This window comes from Aedes albopictus, chromosome 3 (genome assembly GCF_035046485.1).
Source record: "Aedes albopictus strain Foshan chromosome 3, AalbF5, whole genome shotgun sequence".
Lineage (NCBI taxonomy): Eukaryota > Metazoa > Arthropoda > Insecta > Diptera > Culicidae > Aedes > Aedes albopictus.
Genome location: NC_085138.1, coordinates 409,923,196 through 409,940,292, shown reverse-complemented (window position 1 = coordinate 409,940,292; position 17,097 = coordinate 409,923,196). Strand labels below are relative to the sequence as shown.

The window sequence follows — 17,097 nt, the reverse complement described above, 5'->3', positions numbered from 1 at the left end:
CATCAGATTTGCGTAATACCATATCATATAGGAAAAGTGGTAAACTACTAAAATCGAATTTATTTTAATTTTCCCCGATGAAAGATTTTTTAACCTCCCGAATCTTAATATATACAGCTTAGGCTAACAAATAACGAAAAAATATTTTAGTTTCATGAAAGTGCGATAATAATCCTGTTTCAACACACCGTGCGCCGTCTAGTGGCAAAACCGTGAAAGTAACGGCCCATCAACTGTGAACCTTTGACTTTAAAAATACTTTGCGAAAGAAACTATCTTTCTAAATATTTTTTTATTCCTTGCACATTTAGAGTACAAGTAAGTCATATCGAAAGATAAAACTGATGTAGATATAGTTGTTCTTCTATACCAACAACAAAGACGTAAAAATGTAGTAACAACCAATTCAAAGCACTTTTCTGAAGACTGCAACCCTGCAAGATGCATATCCAGAGCTCTGGAGTAAGATAAAACTGATCTAGATCAGAACCGAAGACGTAAAAATGTAGTACCAACCAATTCAAAACACTGCCATCTCGCTGACGTAGTACACATAATGTGGGGTCATAATGACCCCAATGCACGACTAGGGTTTACTGTTAATGCCATTTCTTGGAAAATGTATTGCTACTGATAATCTGAGATTATTGGTAGACTATCACTTTATGTCCAAGATAGATTAAATTGATTCATACTCACCTTAGATACGCAAGTGCAGTTCATTGAACACCTTCTGATAAAAATGCAAGGTGATATATAGACTAGACTGGGTCAATATTGTTTTTTTTTTTTATTTGTATTAACGAGATTTTTAGCCCTAGGTTATTACATCTCGACTGCATAGTTATTTTTTGTAAATCGTTTTCGTGAATATGTGGGGTTTAGTATGGGAAACGTTACTTTCCAACAGTTCCACAACGCAACGCGATCTCATTTTAATTTTCCCATACAAAGTTGACTCACCCTGATAAATATCTTCCATCGTTTGCTTTCCACTCAGCTGGCCACTGTTTTCGGCCCTTATCAAATATGAGCAGTTGACCTACCTCAATGGTGGTGGATAAAGTGCAATAATGGGTACGATTTCTACTTTGGGGTACTTTGTGTCATCCGCCGTCCAGTTCGGGCTAACTGGCTATCTGGTAGATATAAAAACAACCAACCCATCGAATTGACAGCACAGTGAGTTCTACGTACACTTATTAAGCATATCAGAGCACACTTTTTACAACTTTTGTTTAACGAGCTGTTAGTTTTTTCTGCCGAATTTGTGAATTCTCCAAACTTGATAGTTATTGTTTTGTTTTCGGAATATACCAAGCGGTAAGTTCGCGGGATCACAGCGAAATCATGCTGATAGTGACGAGTTCGATTCCCGGTCGGTTCAGAAACTTTTTGTGATTGAAATTTATTTGAAATCCTTGACAAATATACAAATGCAAAAACAGAGAATGCTCTCAGTTAATAACTATAGAAGTGCTCAAGAATACAAAGCTGAAGAGCAGAGTTTGTCCTAGTGGTGACGTTACGATAAAAAAAAGAAAAAAGTCGTTGTTATCATTCGTGTCCTCAACTGGTCATTTCAAAATTTCTTTTGTTATAAAGAATTCAATTTTAAAATTAAATGGCTCACACATTTCTAAAAGTATGCGTAATTTTACGTCATTTTACGCCGACATATTGCAGCGAGTAGATTGATGGAATAATACGTCAGTTTCAAACGCACAATTACGTTCGTTCTTAAAATTACAAGAAGCGAACAACGGTAAAAAAATACACGTCATGACGTAAAAATAAACTTTACGGCATGACGTCCATTTCAAGGTTATGTTCTTGTTCATTGTTCAGCACCCAATCACAAATTATTGTCATCGTCACTTACCTGCAGAGCCGTAGCGTGCGGTTGGCCAGGTTGGTCCCCGCCAAGGGCGCCAACCTCAAAGGGGCGCCAAAAAGGCCAAAGGCTAGAAGGAAACAGGATGACATTGTTTTTTACGTTCTTCCGTATTTTCAAAAATACGGTTTTTTTGTAGATTATTTACCATGACATAACTTGAAAATGTATCATCTATTTTATTTGAGAAACTGTTTTAGTTTTTTAGTGAGTTAAGCACAATCAATATGCTTTCGAAATTCAAGTGAAGGTTTAATTTTTAAAAATTCCTGCACATTCTCACTGGGGAGTGTCTCCAGTAAATAAGCCCAAAGACATTTTTAGTGGAGATAACAATTGTATGAACTGAAAGAGCATCATCTGAATACTATGTACTGAACTCTTGTAAATCTAGCAGAAACCATTCATGTCGTATTCACCGCAAGAAGTCACCAATTCCTATTTTTATTTCCTCAAAACAAATTAAATATTCCAAAAACTCCTTAATAAATTTCACCAGGCATTCGAAATTTCTTACTGGGTTTCTTTCGAAAACTCATTCAAAAATTGTTTCGGAAATTTCTGGAGAGATTTCTTTGAAAAATTTCCAAAGAATTCAACCATCAATGATTTTCTTTACAAATTTTCCTGCGTTTCCTTCAAAAACGCATTAGAGATTCCCTTAAAATATATATATAGGGATTACTTAGAGACCCTTTAATAGATTTCCTCAGTTGTTCTAAATAGATTCCCATAGAAAATCCTGCAGGTATTCCCTTAGAAATCAATTTTTCTCTGAAAATCCATTCAGTAACTTTTTGAAAGGTTTTCTATAGATTTCTTTACAAATTCTACCAAAGTTCCCTTTAGAAAATTTTCAGAATATTCTTTTAGGAAGAAGAAATTACTCACTTTACTCAATCTCAAATTCTAGAATTCCTTTAGAAAACCCTTCATGAATTTGCTTATAAATTCCTTCAGAAAATCATAAATTTTGAATGCCTTTCAAAAATTTCTACAGGTCTTCCATTAGAAAACCTACCGTTGATTTCGTCCCAAATTTCTCCAAAGGTTTCTTTTGAAAGTCTTCAATGAAATCCTTCGAAAATTCCTCCCGGGATTTCTCTATAAAGCTTTCTTGAGGTTTATTTTAAAAAATCCTCTAGACGTATTTTGAGAAACGTTTTTTTTTCAGAGATTTCGTCAAATTTCTTCCAAGTATTTTTTTTCAGAAATTTTCCCAGGCGCTTCTTCATGAACTGTTCCAGAAATTTGTGCAAGAATTACTCCATAAACTCCAATGAAAATTCTTGCTGAAATGTCTCCCGGATTTTCATCTGGTATTCTTCCGGATATCCCTGCAGAAATTCCTCAAGAGATTCTAGAAAAAAATATTCCAGAGCTTCCAACAAAGCTCATATACAGATTTTTTTTCAGAAATCCCTTCTGGCATTCCTCTATGTCCATTGTCCATGGTTCGTCTAATGGTTTCTGAAAAATTTCTTACAGATCATCTGAGAAATATTCTGATTAAACTTCAGAAAAAAAACCTTTGGTAAACTTATTGCAAAACTCTGGTAAAACCAATTGAACAAATCACCGGAAATTTGTCATATACATTTTTGAGGATTCTTGCAATCCCCTGATACTCAATCAACCCTTCAGAACGCACGCCGTTGTAAAAAGTACAATATTACCAAAAAATCTCGATCTTAATATACAAATTTCAAAGAAACTTTGAAAAATAAAAAGAATATAGCGCATTTAGTTCACCACTGGACTATCGCACTAGTTTTCACGAGTGCGAAAACGCTAATAAAAGTGCGCGTTTGCATCAAATCAACTCGGTGTCTTCAGAGCACTTGTTCACCATAGATTGAAGAAATAGTGCGCCGAAGACATCAACCTGATTTGATGCAAACGCGCACTTTTATTTACGTTTTCGCACTTATGAAGTCGCAGTTCGCAGTCCAGTGGTGAACTAAATGCGGTATAACTACATTTTTTTTCCAACATTCCAATGTCCAATTGTCGAGGGGCGTCAATCTGGAAGCTAGCCAAGGGCGCCATGCGACCACGTTACGGCTCTGCTTACCTGCAGGTTCTTACTGCTGCATATTCATCACAACATTATTATTTACAAATACTTCCACGAATAATAAAATAATCAATGATCTACATATTATTCGCACTATCGACATCTTAAATTCCCACCGCTTCCCAGTGATGAATCACTGAAGCCATCACGGAGCATGTTGAAAACACTGCCGCTCAGCTCTTTGGAGATCTCTTATTTTGCAACTTCTGGACTGGAAGGCGGTATTTTTTTCACTACTCTGTATTGAGTCCAATGCAGTTCTGCTAACGTATATTTCGTATATTCAACAAATTCAACACAAACGCGGGATGAAACCGTGAAAATTTACCACCGAAACTAATCAGCAAACACGAGAACCAAAACGGAAAGCATTTTGACGTTTGACACGCACATCGCTGTTTATGCTGTTTATGACCGAGGACGTGTAATTTTATGTCATTCCATACTGGAAACTAAGGCTTTGCCTGCAGAAAACAGTGAGAGCATCCTAAAATATTGGGAATGAGCCATAAATAAACTATTTTTGGCGAAAGTGTGTGAAAACGTTTAATAAAACACAAAAATCAGTCTCATTTTATTTGACGGCTTATGGCATTACGTCATTTATAAACATTGTGTCAACTGTAATATTGAGATTTTTTTAGTGTGCATCTTCGCCCAATTTTCACGAATTTCGATATTTGCAATTCATAATCAAGCACATTTTTCCAATTTATTGCTAGTACATACTTATGAAATTTACTTCTTTTGTTTTAACTGACATAACGAAATATACTAATAAAAAAAGAGGTTTTAGCACGTGCATTACATTACTATTTCAGACCAGATAAACAATATATTTATAGTAACTAGGTCTTGAACGAATAAATTAGGAGTTGACAACCTTTAGAGTGCCATTATTATTATTTCTAATTATTTCACATGATAAGCTTGTATCAGATGCTAGTTGAACCGCAAAAAAATAGCTTCATTGGATGCAAGACAACCTAAACTTGCTGTTGGTATTTATGGGTAGCACCGTGTTCACCCTTTGATGCCCGGTGGATGAAACAGGACATAACAAACATATTCAAGGCCAGGGAGATTACAGTAGCAGTGGTGAAACGATCCGGCTTCAAAAGGTTAAAGGAGTTCTGACTGTTTGTATGATGATAACTATTGAAAAACAAAACCGAAAATTAGAAATCAATTTATTAATTTACTATGAATCATGAAAAAAGATTTTAAATTCTCGATGATATTCCCAAAATGGCTAAATTTTCTCAATTTTCAGCTTTTCAGTATGAGTCAACCGATCAATCACAACATTTTACTGTTGGGAGAAACTGGATCCGGGAAGTCTACTCTCATCAATTATTTGGCAAATTATTTTCTCGGGGGATCACTCGATGATCTTAAAATTGCAATCCCAATGAAGTATCACCCGCAGAACAAACCAGGCTTTCCTATACACTCTGAACAGGACATCTCCGATAAAACGAAAAGTAAAACCGAGAAGTGTACTCTGTATAATTTCATGCATAATGGCAAACAATACGGCTTTATCGATGTTCCGGGGCTAAGTGATACAAACGGAGCGGACAAAGACATCGAGCATATAGAAAATATCATGACCACTGCTGAGAATATCGGATCCATCGCCGCCATTGTGCTTGTCATTAACGGTACAGTGTCAAGAGTCACAGCGAACCTGAAAAATGCAATAGATCGAATGAGATGTGCTGTGCCAGATGTTCTACTATCGAACCTTGTGGTTGTGTTTACCAACTGTTCTGAAGATACTGTCAACTTTGAGCTGTTCGTATTGAAACCGTTGACGATTCCAGAAAAAAACATATTCTACATGGACAACAATGCTCTAAGAGTTGCTAAAAAGGACTGGAACAATAATCAGGAAAAGAAGGAAAGACTTAAATCTCAATGGAAAACATCTATGGAAGTAATTGAGCAAATGATGGAACAAATCGATCAGTTCGGCAGCATGGCTTCTAATGCGTTTGGTGAAATGCACGAGTTGGGAAATTTAATAACAATACAGCTCAATGAATGCCGAATGCTAATCGAAAAGCTCCAGACCACGCAAAAACAATATGATGATTCCTCAAAGGCCCTCAATGAAGCAACTGCCGGTATCAAAGCAACTTCCAATTATTCCAAAAAGGTGACGAAAGAAGAACTTGTGTTGATACACACTCCATATTGGAATATAGTTTGCAGAAATTGTAATCCGGATGGCGAGTGTTGTCACGATTGTAAGGCGATTGCAGTAAAATTTTGTAGCAAATTCCATAATTATCAATGCACAAAATGTAAATGCAGCTTGGATTTCCACTACTTCGAAACGTACAAACCAAGAAAGAATCGTAAAGTTGTGATCGAAATCAATGAATTCATGAAGCAACAACATGATAATCATGTACAAGCAAAGGCTAGAATTGAAGTCGAACTACCAAAACTCAGTGCTAAAATTGATTCACTAAAGCAAAGCTTTGACACTCAAATCCAAAAAATCCAAAACTGTTGTCAAAGCCTCAGGAAAATACGATCCCAGAGCAATTTTACTGCAGAGCAAGCGGACGTCTTCGTGGCTATTCTGAAAGACGTGCGCAATATGGCAACTACTGCTGGCACATCTGAAGCTAGAATTAGATTGAATTATGTTGAAAGCCTGACTGAATTCATTCAACAGCCATGATTGGCAGAAACATTTTCAAATCATACTATTAGCCTCGCCACTGTTTACCGTTAGACAAATGCTTTACGCCATTTATGAATACATTATGTATATTCTTTAATAGCTTAATGTTTACAGAATAATTAAATATCTGAAATTCATACTGCTAAATGTGTGTGCACTAAAATTTAAACTACTCGATATTATAACTTGGTTTTATCTTTAATATTTGATCTATGAAAATCTTGGCTTAAATTTGTAAATATACATATCCTAATAAATGACTTACACCTAGCCTTACACTTTTCTCTCAAGAATAACTACTTGAATCCAGTTCAAAGCAACATACCGAATGCCTGTAAAAATTCGAATTCCGAAACGGTTCAGGAAATTATATCAACTTTTTTGGACAAAAGGGGTGTTTGCACATCAAATGGATTTTTTCGGCCTATCTTTAGGAGAGACTGGGTAGACTTGATCCCTTTTTCTTAATTTGCGTCAGGGAAACCACAAATTTAGATCCGATTTTCACACAGAATGGCAGGTATACTTGCAAGTTTACACACAACAGAAGGATTGCAAATTCTTAGAAGGTTCAAAGTAGAAATATTACGAAAACAACAACGACAACACTGTAGCACACTAGAAGTAAAACGAATTAGCCTATTATTTCATCTGAAAACCACAATCCCAATCAAAAACACGCTTCAACGTCAAGGATACTTCACGTGGTACACATAAGCGACAACACACTTCGGAACCTATTGTGTAACCTGAAAGTTGAAGTACCACCACAAAAATAGTCAGAAATATATCGTGCGAGGAACGCACTCAAAACAATGCGCTCTCGCCTAGGCTTTACATATACAATAGATGCGTAGTGTGCAGTGAATATGCATCTTCTTCTTCTTTTTGGCTCTACGTCCTCACTGGGACTTGGCCTGCCTCTCTTCAACTTAGTGTTCTTTGAGCACTTCCACAGTTATTAATTGAAGGGCTTCCTTTGGCTGCCATTGCATGAATTTGTATATTGTGAGGCAAGTACAATGATACACTATGCCCAGGGAGTCGAGAAAATTTTCCCAACTGGAACGGGAATCGAACCCGCCGTCTCCGGATTGGCGATCCTTAACCTTAACCACTAGGCTAACTGGAGAATATGCATCTAATTTATCTGAATTAAGTGCGGTCTGCGGAAAAGATAACCTCAGTATTTCGAACTGAATTTGAATTCAGATTAGTCACAACATGTTCGAGTATTCTCGTGGTGTTGTTGGCAACTCGCTTGTCTAGTGAGTAGAAGTCGTGAGTGCGAGTCTCACCGAGAGCACGAGTAACTTTTTCGCAAATTCCACTCCAATTTGTTCATTTCTCACTCACACCAGTATTTGTAAAGTCTAGCTTTCGGAGTTCTCTTTGGAGCTATACATATGTCAAAAAAACACAGTAGGCAGGCAGTACGACGTTTGCCGGGACAGCTAGTAAATAATAAAATGACATCATTTTATCAATTGGGTAGGTATGTTCATGTTCATTGGCGTAGCTAGCTTTTTCTTTTCTCTCACTCACTCTCCTAAACAAACACGAGAAAGAGAAGGATGCCAGAGCCAGAGGGGGCACAGGCCCCCTCTTTCATCCCGCTCGTTCTCGTGTTTGTTTACGAGAATGAGTGAGAAACAAGAAAAAGTTAGCTACGCCAATGTTCATATTCTAACAACTTTTTCCATGAATGTCTCATTGTTTTGTGGTCTTCGGAGGGCTGATTCCTCGTGGAGTTTCCTACAAAAATCATTCATCGATTTACTTCGAAAAAATAATTTATCTCATAGAAAATCGTAAGAAAATTCGATCTGAAATTTTGTAGAGTTGATGTGTGACATTAATGGAACCTAAAAAATATACCGGAGCGAGAGTTTTTGAATTTTAGTATTTTCCCATATTATCGTGTCCCGGACATCCCAGTATCTACATTCAATGCAGAAAGTGAAAGCAATATCAGTGTGCTCTAGTTGAATAGCTATAGCTTTAGCTATAGTCTATATAGTATATAGACATTGACAACATTGCCAGGGAAGAGCTCTAAGCCCAAAACTCTCCGTCATCAACAATGTACGGTACCGGTGTCCTCCACGGTCTAGTCCACGGTACAACCAAGAGCGGTTAAAGCAACCGGATGTCGCCTCAGAATACGAGCAGAATCTCGAGGCCGCGTTGCCAGACGAGCGCGAGCTCGATGAGGCCCTCTAGAGCCTAGCCCAGACAACCAGTCATCGTATAAGATGTTGCATAAGATGATAAAGTGGAGGCCTTATGCGTGCATGCCTCCATTTAGGCGCATGTAAAATGTACGCATATCGCCTCCACTTTAGCATCTTATGCAACATCTTATACGATGGCTGGTTGTCTGGGAGAGGACTACTGGAGTACAGTGAAAGCAGCCATCAACGACACAGCCGAGAGCACCATCGGGTACGTGGAACGGAATCGACGGAACGAATAATGGTTCGACGAAGAGTGTAGAACGGTTTTTGAGGAGAAGAACGCAGCGAGGATTACCGGCCTCGCAGCAAGGGACCCAACAGATCGTGGAACGTTACAAACAGAAGCGGAAACAGCAAACCGCCTCTTTCGGGAGAAAAAGCGCCGCCTGGAAGAAGCGGAGTGTGAAGAAATGGAACTGCTGTGCCGTTCCCAAGAAACACGGAAGTTCTATCAGAAGCTCAACGCATCCCGCAACGCACAGATAAAAATAATGAGATTTACATGTCATGTAAACTTCATTTTAGCCATGTTAACTTACTGTTATGATGGTTTACATGATATATCATGTAAATTTGCGTTATATGTCATGTAAACACTCAGAGTCATGCTGAATTACATCACATTTAATATAAGTTTACATTATATTTTATGACATTTACATTATATGTCATGTAAACTTCTATGATATCCCACGCTCCAATCATGTGCATCATATGTCACATAATTTTACATTATTTTTTCGATCTGTGCGGCTTCGTGCCGCCGAAATATGCAGGGATAAAGACGGAGGCCTCTCGACGGACGGACATGAGGTGATCGAAAGGTGGAAGCAGCACTTCGATCAGCACCTGAATGGCGTGGAGAACGAAGGCACGGGAGCCCACGGCAACGGAGAAAACGACGAGACCAGTGCAGCGGAGGACGGAAATGAACCAACTCCCACGCTGAGGGACTGTTCATAAACCACGTAGACCAAAATTTGGCCATGCCCTTCTTCGAATATTCTCAACCGCGATTGCTTCCCAGACTTCTTCAATTCCACTATAGGTTTTGATCTGACCATGAAGCAAGAAATCCGTGGAATTCCAGATCAGCTCCGATCGGAGCACATTCCAAAAATTTTTGCAAGCAAGTTTGGTCATGTCAGCTGCGACAGAAGATTTTTCACCGACGGGTCAAAAACAAATGATTCCACTGGATTTGGTGTATTTAATGAGCTTCATTGCGCCGCCCACAAACTTCAAAGTCCTTGCTCAGTATACGTCGCAGAATTGGCGGCTATACACTACGCATTAGAGCGAATCGCCTCTCTTCCCTCTGATCAATACTTCATTTTTACGGATAGCCGCAGCTCGATAGAGGCTATCCGTTCAATGAGGCCGGTAAAGCACTCTCCGTATTTCCTCAGTGAAATACGATCTACTCTGAGTGCTTTATCGAATCAAGCATATAATATCACCTTGGTTTGGGTCCCTTCGCATTGCTCGATTCCGGGCAATGAGAAGGCGGACGCGCTTGCCAAGGTGGGCGCTATGGAAGGCGATATTTATGACCGACAAATCGCCTTTGATGATTTTTTTTCAATTGCTCGTCAGCATGCCTTGATCAGTTGGCAACAAAAATGGGATGATGGAGATTTGGGCAGATGGTTACATTCCATTCTTCCGCAGATGTCGAAGAAACCGTGGTTCAAAGGGTTGGATATAGCTCGAGATTTTATCAAGGTAATGTGTCGGCTTATGTCCAATCACTACTCTCTTGGCTCACATTTCTATCGAATAAAGCTCACTGATAGCAATCGTTGTAGCTGTGGTGCAGGCTATCAAGACATCAACCATGTTGTGTGGGAATGTCCCGAATACGGTATTGCCAGATCCGATTTATGTGCATCCCTCAGGGCCCGAGGGAAACCAGAAAAGCAAGACATTAGAGATGTGCTGGGTAAGCGGGATCTAGAATACTTGAGGCTCGTTTACGAGTACTTAAAGAACATTAATGTAGTTGTTTGATCCCCCTTGTCGCTTTGGTTGTCCACCTTGTTTCCCCTCGAAACCCGTTTGTTTGTATCGTTACAGGTCGTCTGTCCACTCTTCGTTTGACCAGCAGTGAAACGCCAATATTCTACGCTGCTGAATGTCAACGGAAAGATCCCATAATCCCATCCTTCCCAAAGAAAACTTTGTTCTCCCTAACCTCGACCAAACCGCGAGTTTTACGGTTCCCCAAAATTAACATAGTATATAAGAATCCAACATGAAATTGTTAAAAAATATTCAAATGAACTCGGCTTCGTTATGCCTAATGGCGCATAAGCCTGCAAATAAATGATTAAGTAAAAAAAAAAAATTTGGCCATCTCAGACCACCCTCCCCCCTCCTAGACTTTCGCCTATACAAAAATTTTGAAATTTGTATAGAGCGTAGATTTTGGTCAGGCCCCCCTCTCCCCCCAAAAAGTCTACGTGGTTTATGAACGGCCCCTGAGGGAAATTAAGGATGCCATTCACCAGCTCAAACCCAACCCCAGAAAAGTTGGCCACCTGTCTGCATCGGCTGATAGTCAGGATCTGGGAAACCGAACAGCTACCGGAGGAGTGGAAGGAAGGGGTAATCTGCCCCATTCACAAGAAAGACGACCATTTGGAATGTGAGAACTTCAAGGCGATCACTATTTTAAATGCTACCTACAAAGTGCTATCCCAGATCATCTTCCGTCGTCTGTCACCTAAAACGAATGAGTTCGTGGGAAGTTATCAAGCCGGCTTCATTGACGGCCGGTCGACAACGGACCAGATCTTCACCGTACGGCAAATCCTACAGAAATGCCGTGAATACCAGGTCCCAACGCATCACCTGTTCATCGACTTCAAAGCAGCATACGACAGTATCGACCGCGCAGAGCTATGGAGAATCATGGACGAAAACGGCTTTCCTGGGAAGCTGACTAGACTGATTAAAGCTACGATGGACGGTGTACAAAACTGCGTAAGGGTTTCGGGTGAACTATCCAGTTCATTCGAATCTCGCCGGGAACTGCGACAAGGTGATGGACTCTCATGCCTACTCTTCAACATCGCTCTGGAAGGTGTGATGCGACGAGACGGGCTCAACAGCCGGGGAACGATTTTCACAAAATCCGGACAATTTGTGTACTTTGCGGACGACATGGACATTATTGCCAGAACATTTGGAACGGTGGCAGAGCTGTACACCCGCCTGAAACGCGAAGCAGTAAAGGCCGGACTGGTGGTCAATGCCTCAAAAACAAAGTACATGCTGATAGGCGGAACAGAACACGACCGGATCCGTCTGGGTAGTAATGTTACGATAGACGGGGATACTTTCGAGGTGGTGGAGGAATTCGTCTACCTCGGATCCTTACTGACGGCTGACAACAACGTGAGCCGAGAAATTCGGAGGCGCATCATCAGCGGAAGTCGGGCCTACCACGGGCTCCAGAAGAAACTGCGGTCAAAAAAGATTCACCGCCGCACCAAATGCACCATGTACAAAACGCTAATAAGACCGGTGGTTCTCTGCGGACACGAGACATGGACGATGCTCGAGGAGGACCTGCAAGCCCTCGGAGCTTTCGAGCGACGGGTGCTAAGGACCCAAGTAACCAGTAAGCAATAAAAAGTTGCTTTTATGACAAGGCATTTAATGCTAATTGGCCGTATATACGCCTATAGTGCTAGCCAACGGCAGGTATTGGCAAAATAACGGGCTGTCTGAGTGCAACACTTTCAGGAACGTCGTATCAAAATGTCAAAGAAGCGTAACGCCGGTAACGTTTCGAAGAGCAAAACAAAACAAAAATAGATTTACGTCTGCTTCATGCTCTCTCGGCATTCCCGCTTCCTCCACACTTCTGTTAATTTAGGTGATACTTTTTTGCATGTTTTTGTAGTTTTTGGTGTTTGAACTAACGTTCCGGTGATTCCTGAACCATTTATGCTGCTCGAGTTTCTGCTACACGCTCCAGGATAGGCTACAGCTGTTCCGATGGCGTGCGCTGATTTTAACACCAATATAAAGAAGTGAGTGGAAAGAAATTCTAGTTACAACACCCCAAAAATTGTTTTCAAAGAGATATTCTGTTAAGTACAAAGCAATTGCATTACACCACTTCCATTTACCACAAAATTCCAATTTCTCACTAATTTGATGATCCGCCAAAGCATCCACCGGTTTGCCACATATTTTTCGAAGAAGTCTTGGACGAAATGAAAAATGATAATTTTTCCATGGCCATGTTCCCAATTCAAACCAGCTGTGCAATGTTTGCTGCGAAGCTTTTGGATGAGAAAGGGAAACACGAATATGCAACTCAGATACACAAATTTATCATCAGAGGCATAGACTCTGTAAGAGAGAGACAGCATGCGTAGTCAATCACATTACATATCCCTCATACTCTTTGCTCCTAGCATTGCAATAGCAGTTAAAAAGCATTCTGAATGCTTCCAAGCAGAAACACCTCAAGCAGTTGAAATGCTAATCAACAGCCAAAAGCTTTTGAACAGCACAGTTTATGCTAATTCAAGGCAGCTATGCATTCGAACTGCTTATGTAGGGCATCGAGCAGTTCAAATGCATAATACGGTCTGCTTTACGGCTTGTTCAAATACTTAGTGGTTACCTGGGGACGATCTTCGGCGGTGTGCAGGAGATCAGTGTGTGGCGGAGAAGGATGAACCACGAGCTCGCTGGCCGAAGCCGGAAGGATACGGTGGATAGGGCATGTTGCAAGAATGCCGGACAACAACCCTGCAAAGCTGGTGTTTGCCACTGATCCGGTTGGCACAAGAAGGCGTGGAGCGCAGGGAGCACGATGGGCGAACCAGGTGGAGCGTGACCTGGCGAGCATTGGGCGCGACCGAGGATGGAGAGTGGCAGCCACAAACCGAGTATTGTGGCATACTATTGTTGATTATGTCTTGTCTTAATTGACGTTGAACAAATAAATGTATGTAGTTACATAGATTACATAGTTGAGCTTCTTCTCCTTCTTTTTCTTCTGTACGGCTCTACGTCCCCACTGGGACTTGGACTGCCTCGCTTCAATTTAGTATTCTTTGAGCACTTCCACAGTTATTAATTGAAGGGCTTCCTTTGCCTGCCATTGCATGCCATTGTAACGGGAATCGAACCCACCGTATACCAGTATTGATATTATGTTTAAGGCATTCGGTATGTTTCATTACAAAAGAATTTAAAGAGCTTGTATTAAAATTGAAAAATAAAGCATTCTTCTAACGATAACTACTGACGATGCTAATATCATATGTATTTATTTTGAAATGTTTGGATTTACCATTATAAAGTAAAGCCACTCACATGCCTGTTATATGAACTCGGTTAGGCTGTCAACATAATTTAATCTAGCTTTTGCATCAGCTGTACCGACAATACTTGCCAAGTTGTGCATGTCTTGCAGAATGTTCATGAAGACGTCCGCTTGCTCTACAGTAAATTTTCCCAGGGATCGTATTTTCTTGAGGCTCCGGCAACAGTTTTGGATTTTTTGAACCTGAGTGTCGAAGCTTTGTTTCAGAGACTCTATATTAGTACTGAGCTTGGGTAGTTCGCCTTCAATTCTAGCCTTTGTTTGTGTATGTTTGTCATACTGTTGCTTTTTGTTAGCATCAATTTCGACCACTACTTTATACTCTTTTTTTGGTTTGAACCGTTCGAAGTAGTGAAAGTTCAAGCTGCAGCTACATTTTGTACATACATAATTATGGAATTTGCCACAAAATTTTACTGCGACCGCCCAACAATCGTGACAACACTCGCTACCTCGATTACAATTTCTACAAACTATATTCCAATACGGAGTATCTATCAACACAATTTCTTCCTTCGTCACCTTTTTGGAATAATCGGAGTTTGTTTTGATACCGATAGTTGCTTGATCGAGGGCCTTCAGGGAATCTTGATATTGTTTTTCCTTATCGTGGAGCTGTTTAATGAGTGCTTGGCATTCATTGAGCTGAACTGTAAGCGCATTTCCCAGTTTGTACATTTCACCAAACGCATTGGAAGCCATGCTTCCGAACTGATCGATTTGCTCCATCATTAGTTCAATTTCTTCCATAGATGTTTTCCATTGAGAGATTAGTTTTTCCTTTTTTGTCTGGTTATTGTTCCAGTCCTTTTGAGCAACTCTTAGAGCATTGTTGTTCATGTAGAAAATGTTTCTCTCAAGAATCGTCCATGGTTTCAATACAGACAGTTCAAAGTTGACGGTATCTGCAGAACAGTTGGTGAACACAACTACAAGGTTTGTCAGAAGAACGTCTGGCACAGCACTTCTCATTTGTTCTATTGCATTTTTCAGGCTCACTGTGACTCTTGCCACAGTGCCGTTAATGACAAGGGCTATGGCTGCGATGGATCCGATGTTCTCAGCAGTGGTTATGATGTTCGCAATATGCTCGTTGTCTTTGAGCACTCCGCTTGTATCGCTTAGCCCCGGAGTATCGATGAAGCCGTATTGTTTGCCATTTTTCTCAAAACAATACAGAGTACACTTCTCGGTTTTACTTTTTGTTTGATCGTTGATATCCTGCTCAGAGTGCTTCGGAGAGCCTTGTAGATTTTGTGAGTGGTACTTCGTTGGGATGGCAATTTTAAGATCATCGGGAGATCCATCAAGGAAATAATTTGCCAAATAATTGATGAGAGTAGATTTCCCCGATCCTGTTTCTCCTAACAGAAGAATGTTGTGATTGCTCGGTTGACTCATTCTGTCAATTTGAAAATGGAAAAGATGTAGATTTATAAAAAAAACATCAAGAATTGATTAGTTATATTTAATATTCATGAATTAAATTATTGATTTATGCATTTCCAGACAATAACACGTTTTGGGATCAGAAATAAATAATTATCACCTGAAGGCGCGAAAGATAACAATAGCTTACCTGACTGCAATTATACCGAAACTAATGAAAAACTATCAAGTTTAATCTTCACAAGTTCTACTGAACTTGACAAGCTCAATCACTGTGCTCTCGATGGTGGGTTGGAAACATCTATATCAATGAGCTTGCCACAACTGACCACAACGTTTTATGTATAGGGTATAACACCCCTAGCAGCACTAAGTTGCATATTTCATTTTGACGTGGATTCCTGAAGAATGAATGGGTTTTGCCAAAAGCTAACATTTTTTTTCGACTGATCTAAAAAAACATGTTTCAAATTTCATGTACATTGTGCTTATTCTAGGCAGTGTCCGAAATCGGCATTACTGCCAAAGTGGTAATTGTTACAACAATCGCAATGAGCTTTTTTCACCATAATTTAGATTAGGTCAACGGTTCAAAAGTGATAAGGGCCGAACACATTCAGCAGCAGCTGAGCAGAAAGAATTACGGCAAAAGAAGTTTATATGATTCATGTACTTTTATCAGACGGCGTTGAATTAAAAGTATGTACATGATACCGAAATTCCTCCAGTCTCCAGTTAGTCTGGTGGATGATTCTTTGCAAATGCAAATCCGGTGAAAGCGGGTTCGATTTTCAGTCCGGGCGGGAATTTTTCTCGACTACCTGGGTATTGTGCTTTGCCACACATTTTTACAACTTTATGCAATATGGCAGGCAAAGTAAGCCCTGGAAAGCCTGTATGGGAACCCCTCCCCCTTAAACCCTTACGTAATTAATGAAAATCCCCTTAATTCAAGAGAGGTATAGGCCAGGTTCCAGCGGGAACGTAGAACCATTAAGAAAAAGAAGAAGAAGAAGCAAACAGAAAAGTTTGCACTGCCATATCCGGGTGGCTTCTTCTTCTTAATGGCTCTACGTTCTCACTGGATCTTGGCCTGCCTCTCTTCAACTTAGTGTTCGTTTAGCACTTCCAAAGTTATTAATTGAAAGGACTTTCTTTGCCTACCATTGCATGAATTTGTATATTGTGAGGCCAGAACAATGATACACCATGCCCAGAGAATTGAAAAAAAAAAATCCCAACCGGAACGGGAATCTAACCCGCCGTCTCAGGGTTGGCGATCCACAGCCATTGCCACTAGGCCAGCTGGAAACCCCTGGCTCCGGGTGACTATGAATCCATTTTTATATATCTAGGGTATGCTGATGCGGTAGTCTACTGATAATCTCATGTAATCAGTAGGCATATCTTTTCTAAGAAATAATTGCATTCAAACTTCTTTTGGTGCCGGCT

At 40.1% G+C, this 17,097-nt stretch overlaps 2 protein-coding genes across 2 annotated transcripts; one reads left to right on the top strand and one right to left on the bottom strand.

The window, feature by feature from the left end:
• The first annotated feature begins 1,168 nt into the window (after positions 1–1,168).
• LOC134289771 (uncharacterized) lies at positions 1,169–7,414 on the top strand. Its single transcript, XM_062856231.1, has 2 exons — positions 1,169–1,323; positions 5,245–7,414. Exon 2 carries the CDS (start codon positions 5,254–5,256, stop codon positions 6,664–6,666), a length of 1,413 nt encoding a protein of 470 aa, XP_062712215.1. The 5' UTR covers positions 1,169–1,323; positions 5,245–5,253; the 3' UTR covers positions 6,667–7,414.
• Positions 7,415–14,130: 6,716 nt separating this feature from the next.
• Positions 14,131–15,926, bottom strand: LOC115268326 (uncharacterized). The gene is made up of 2 exons (XM_029876356.2): positions 15,836–15,926; positions 14,131–15,658 (listed from the first exon to the last, which is right to left on the bottom strand). The coding sequence occupies exon 2, from the start codon at positions 15,655–15,657 to the stop codon at positions 14,254–14,256; it is 1,404 nt and encodes a 467-aa protein (XP_029732216.2). The 5' UTR covers position 15,658; positions 15,836–15,926; the 3' UTR covers positions 14,131–14,253.
• Between the last annotated feature and the right edge of the window lie 1,171 nt (positions 15,927–17,097).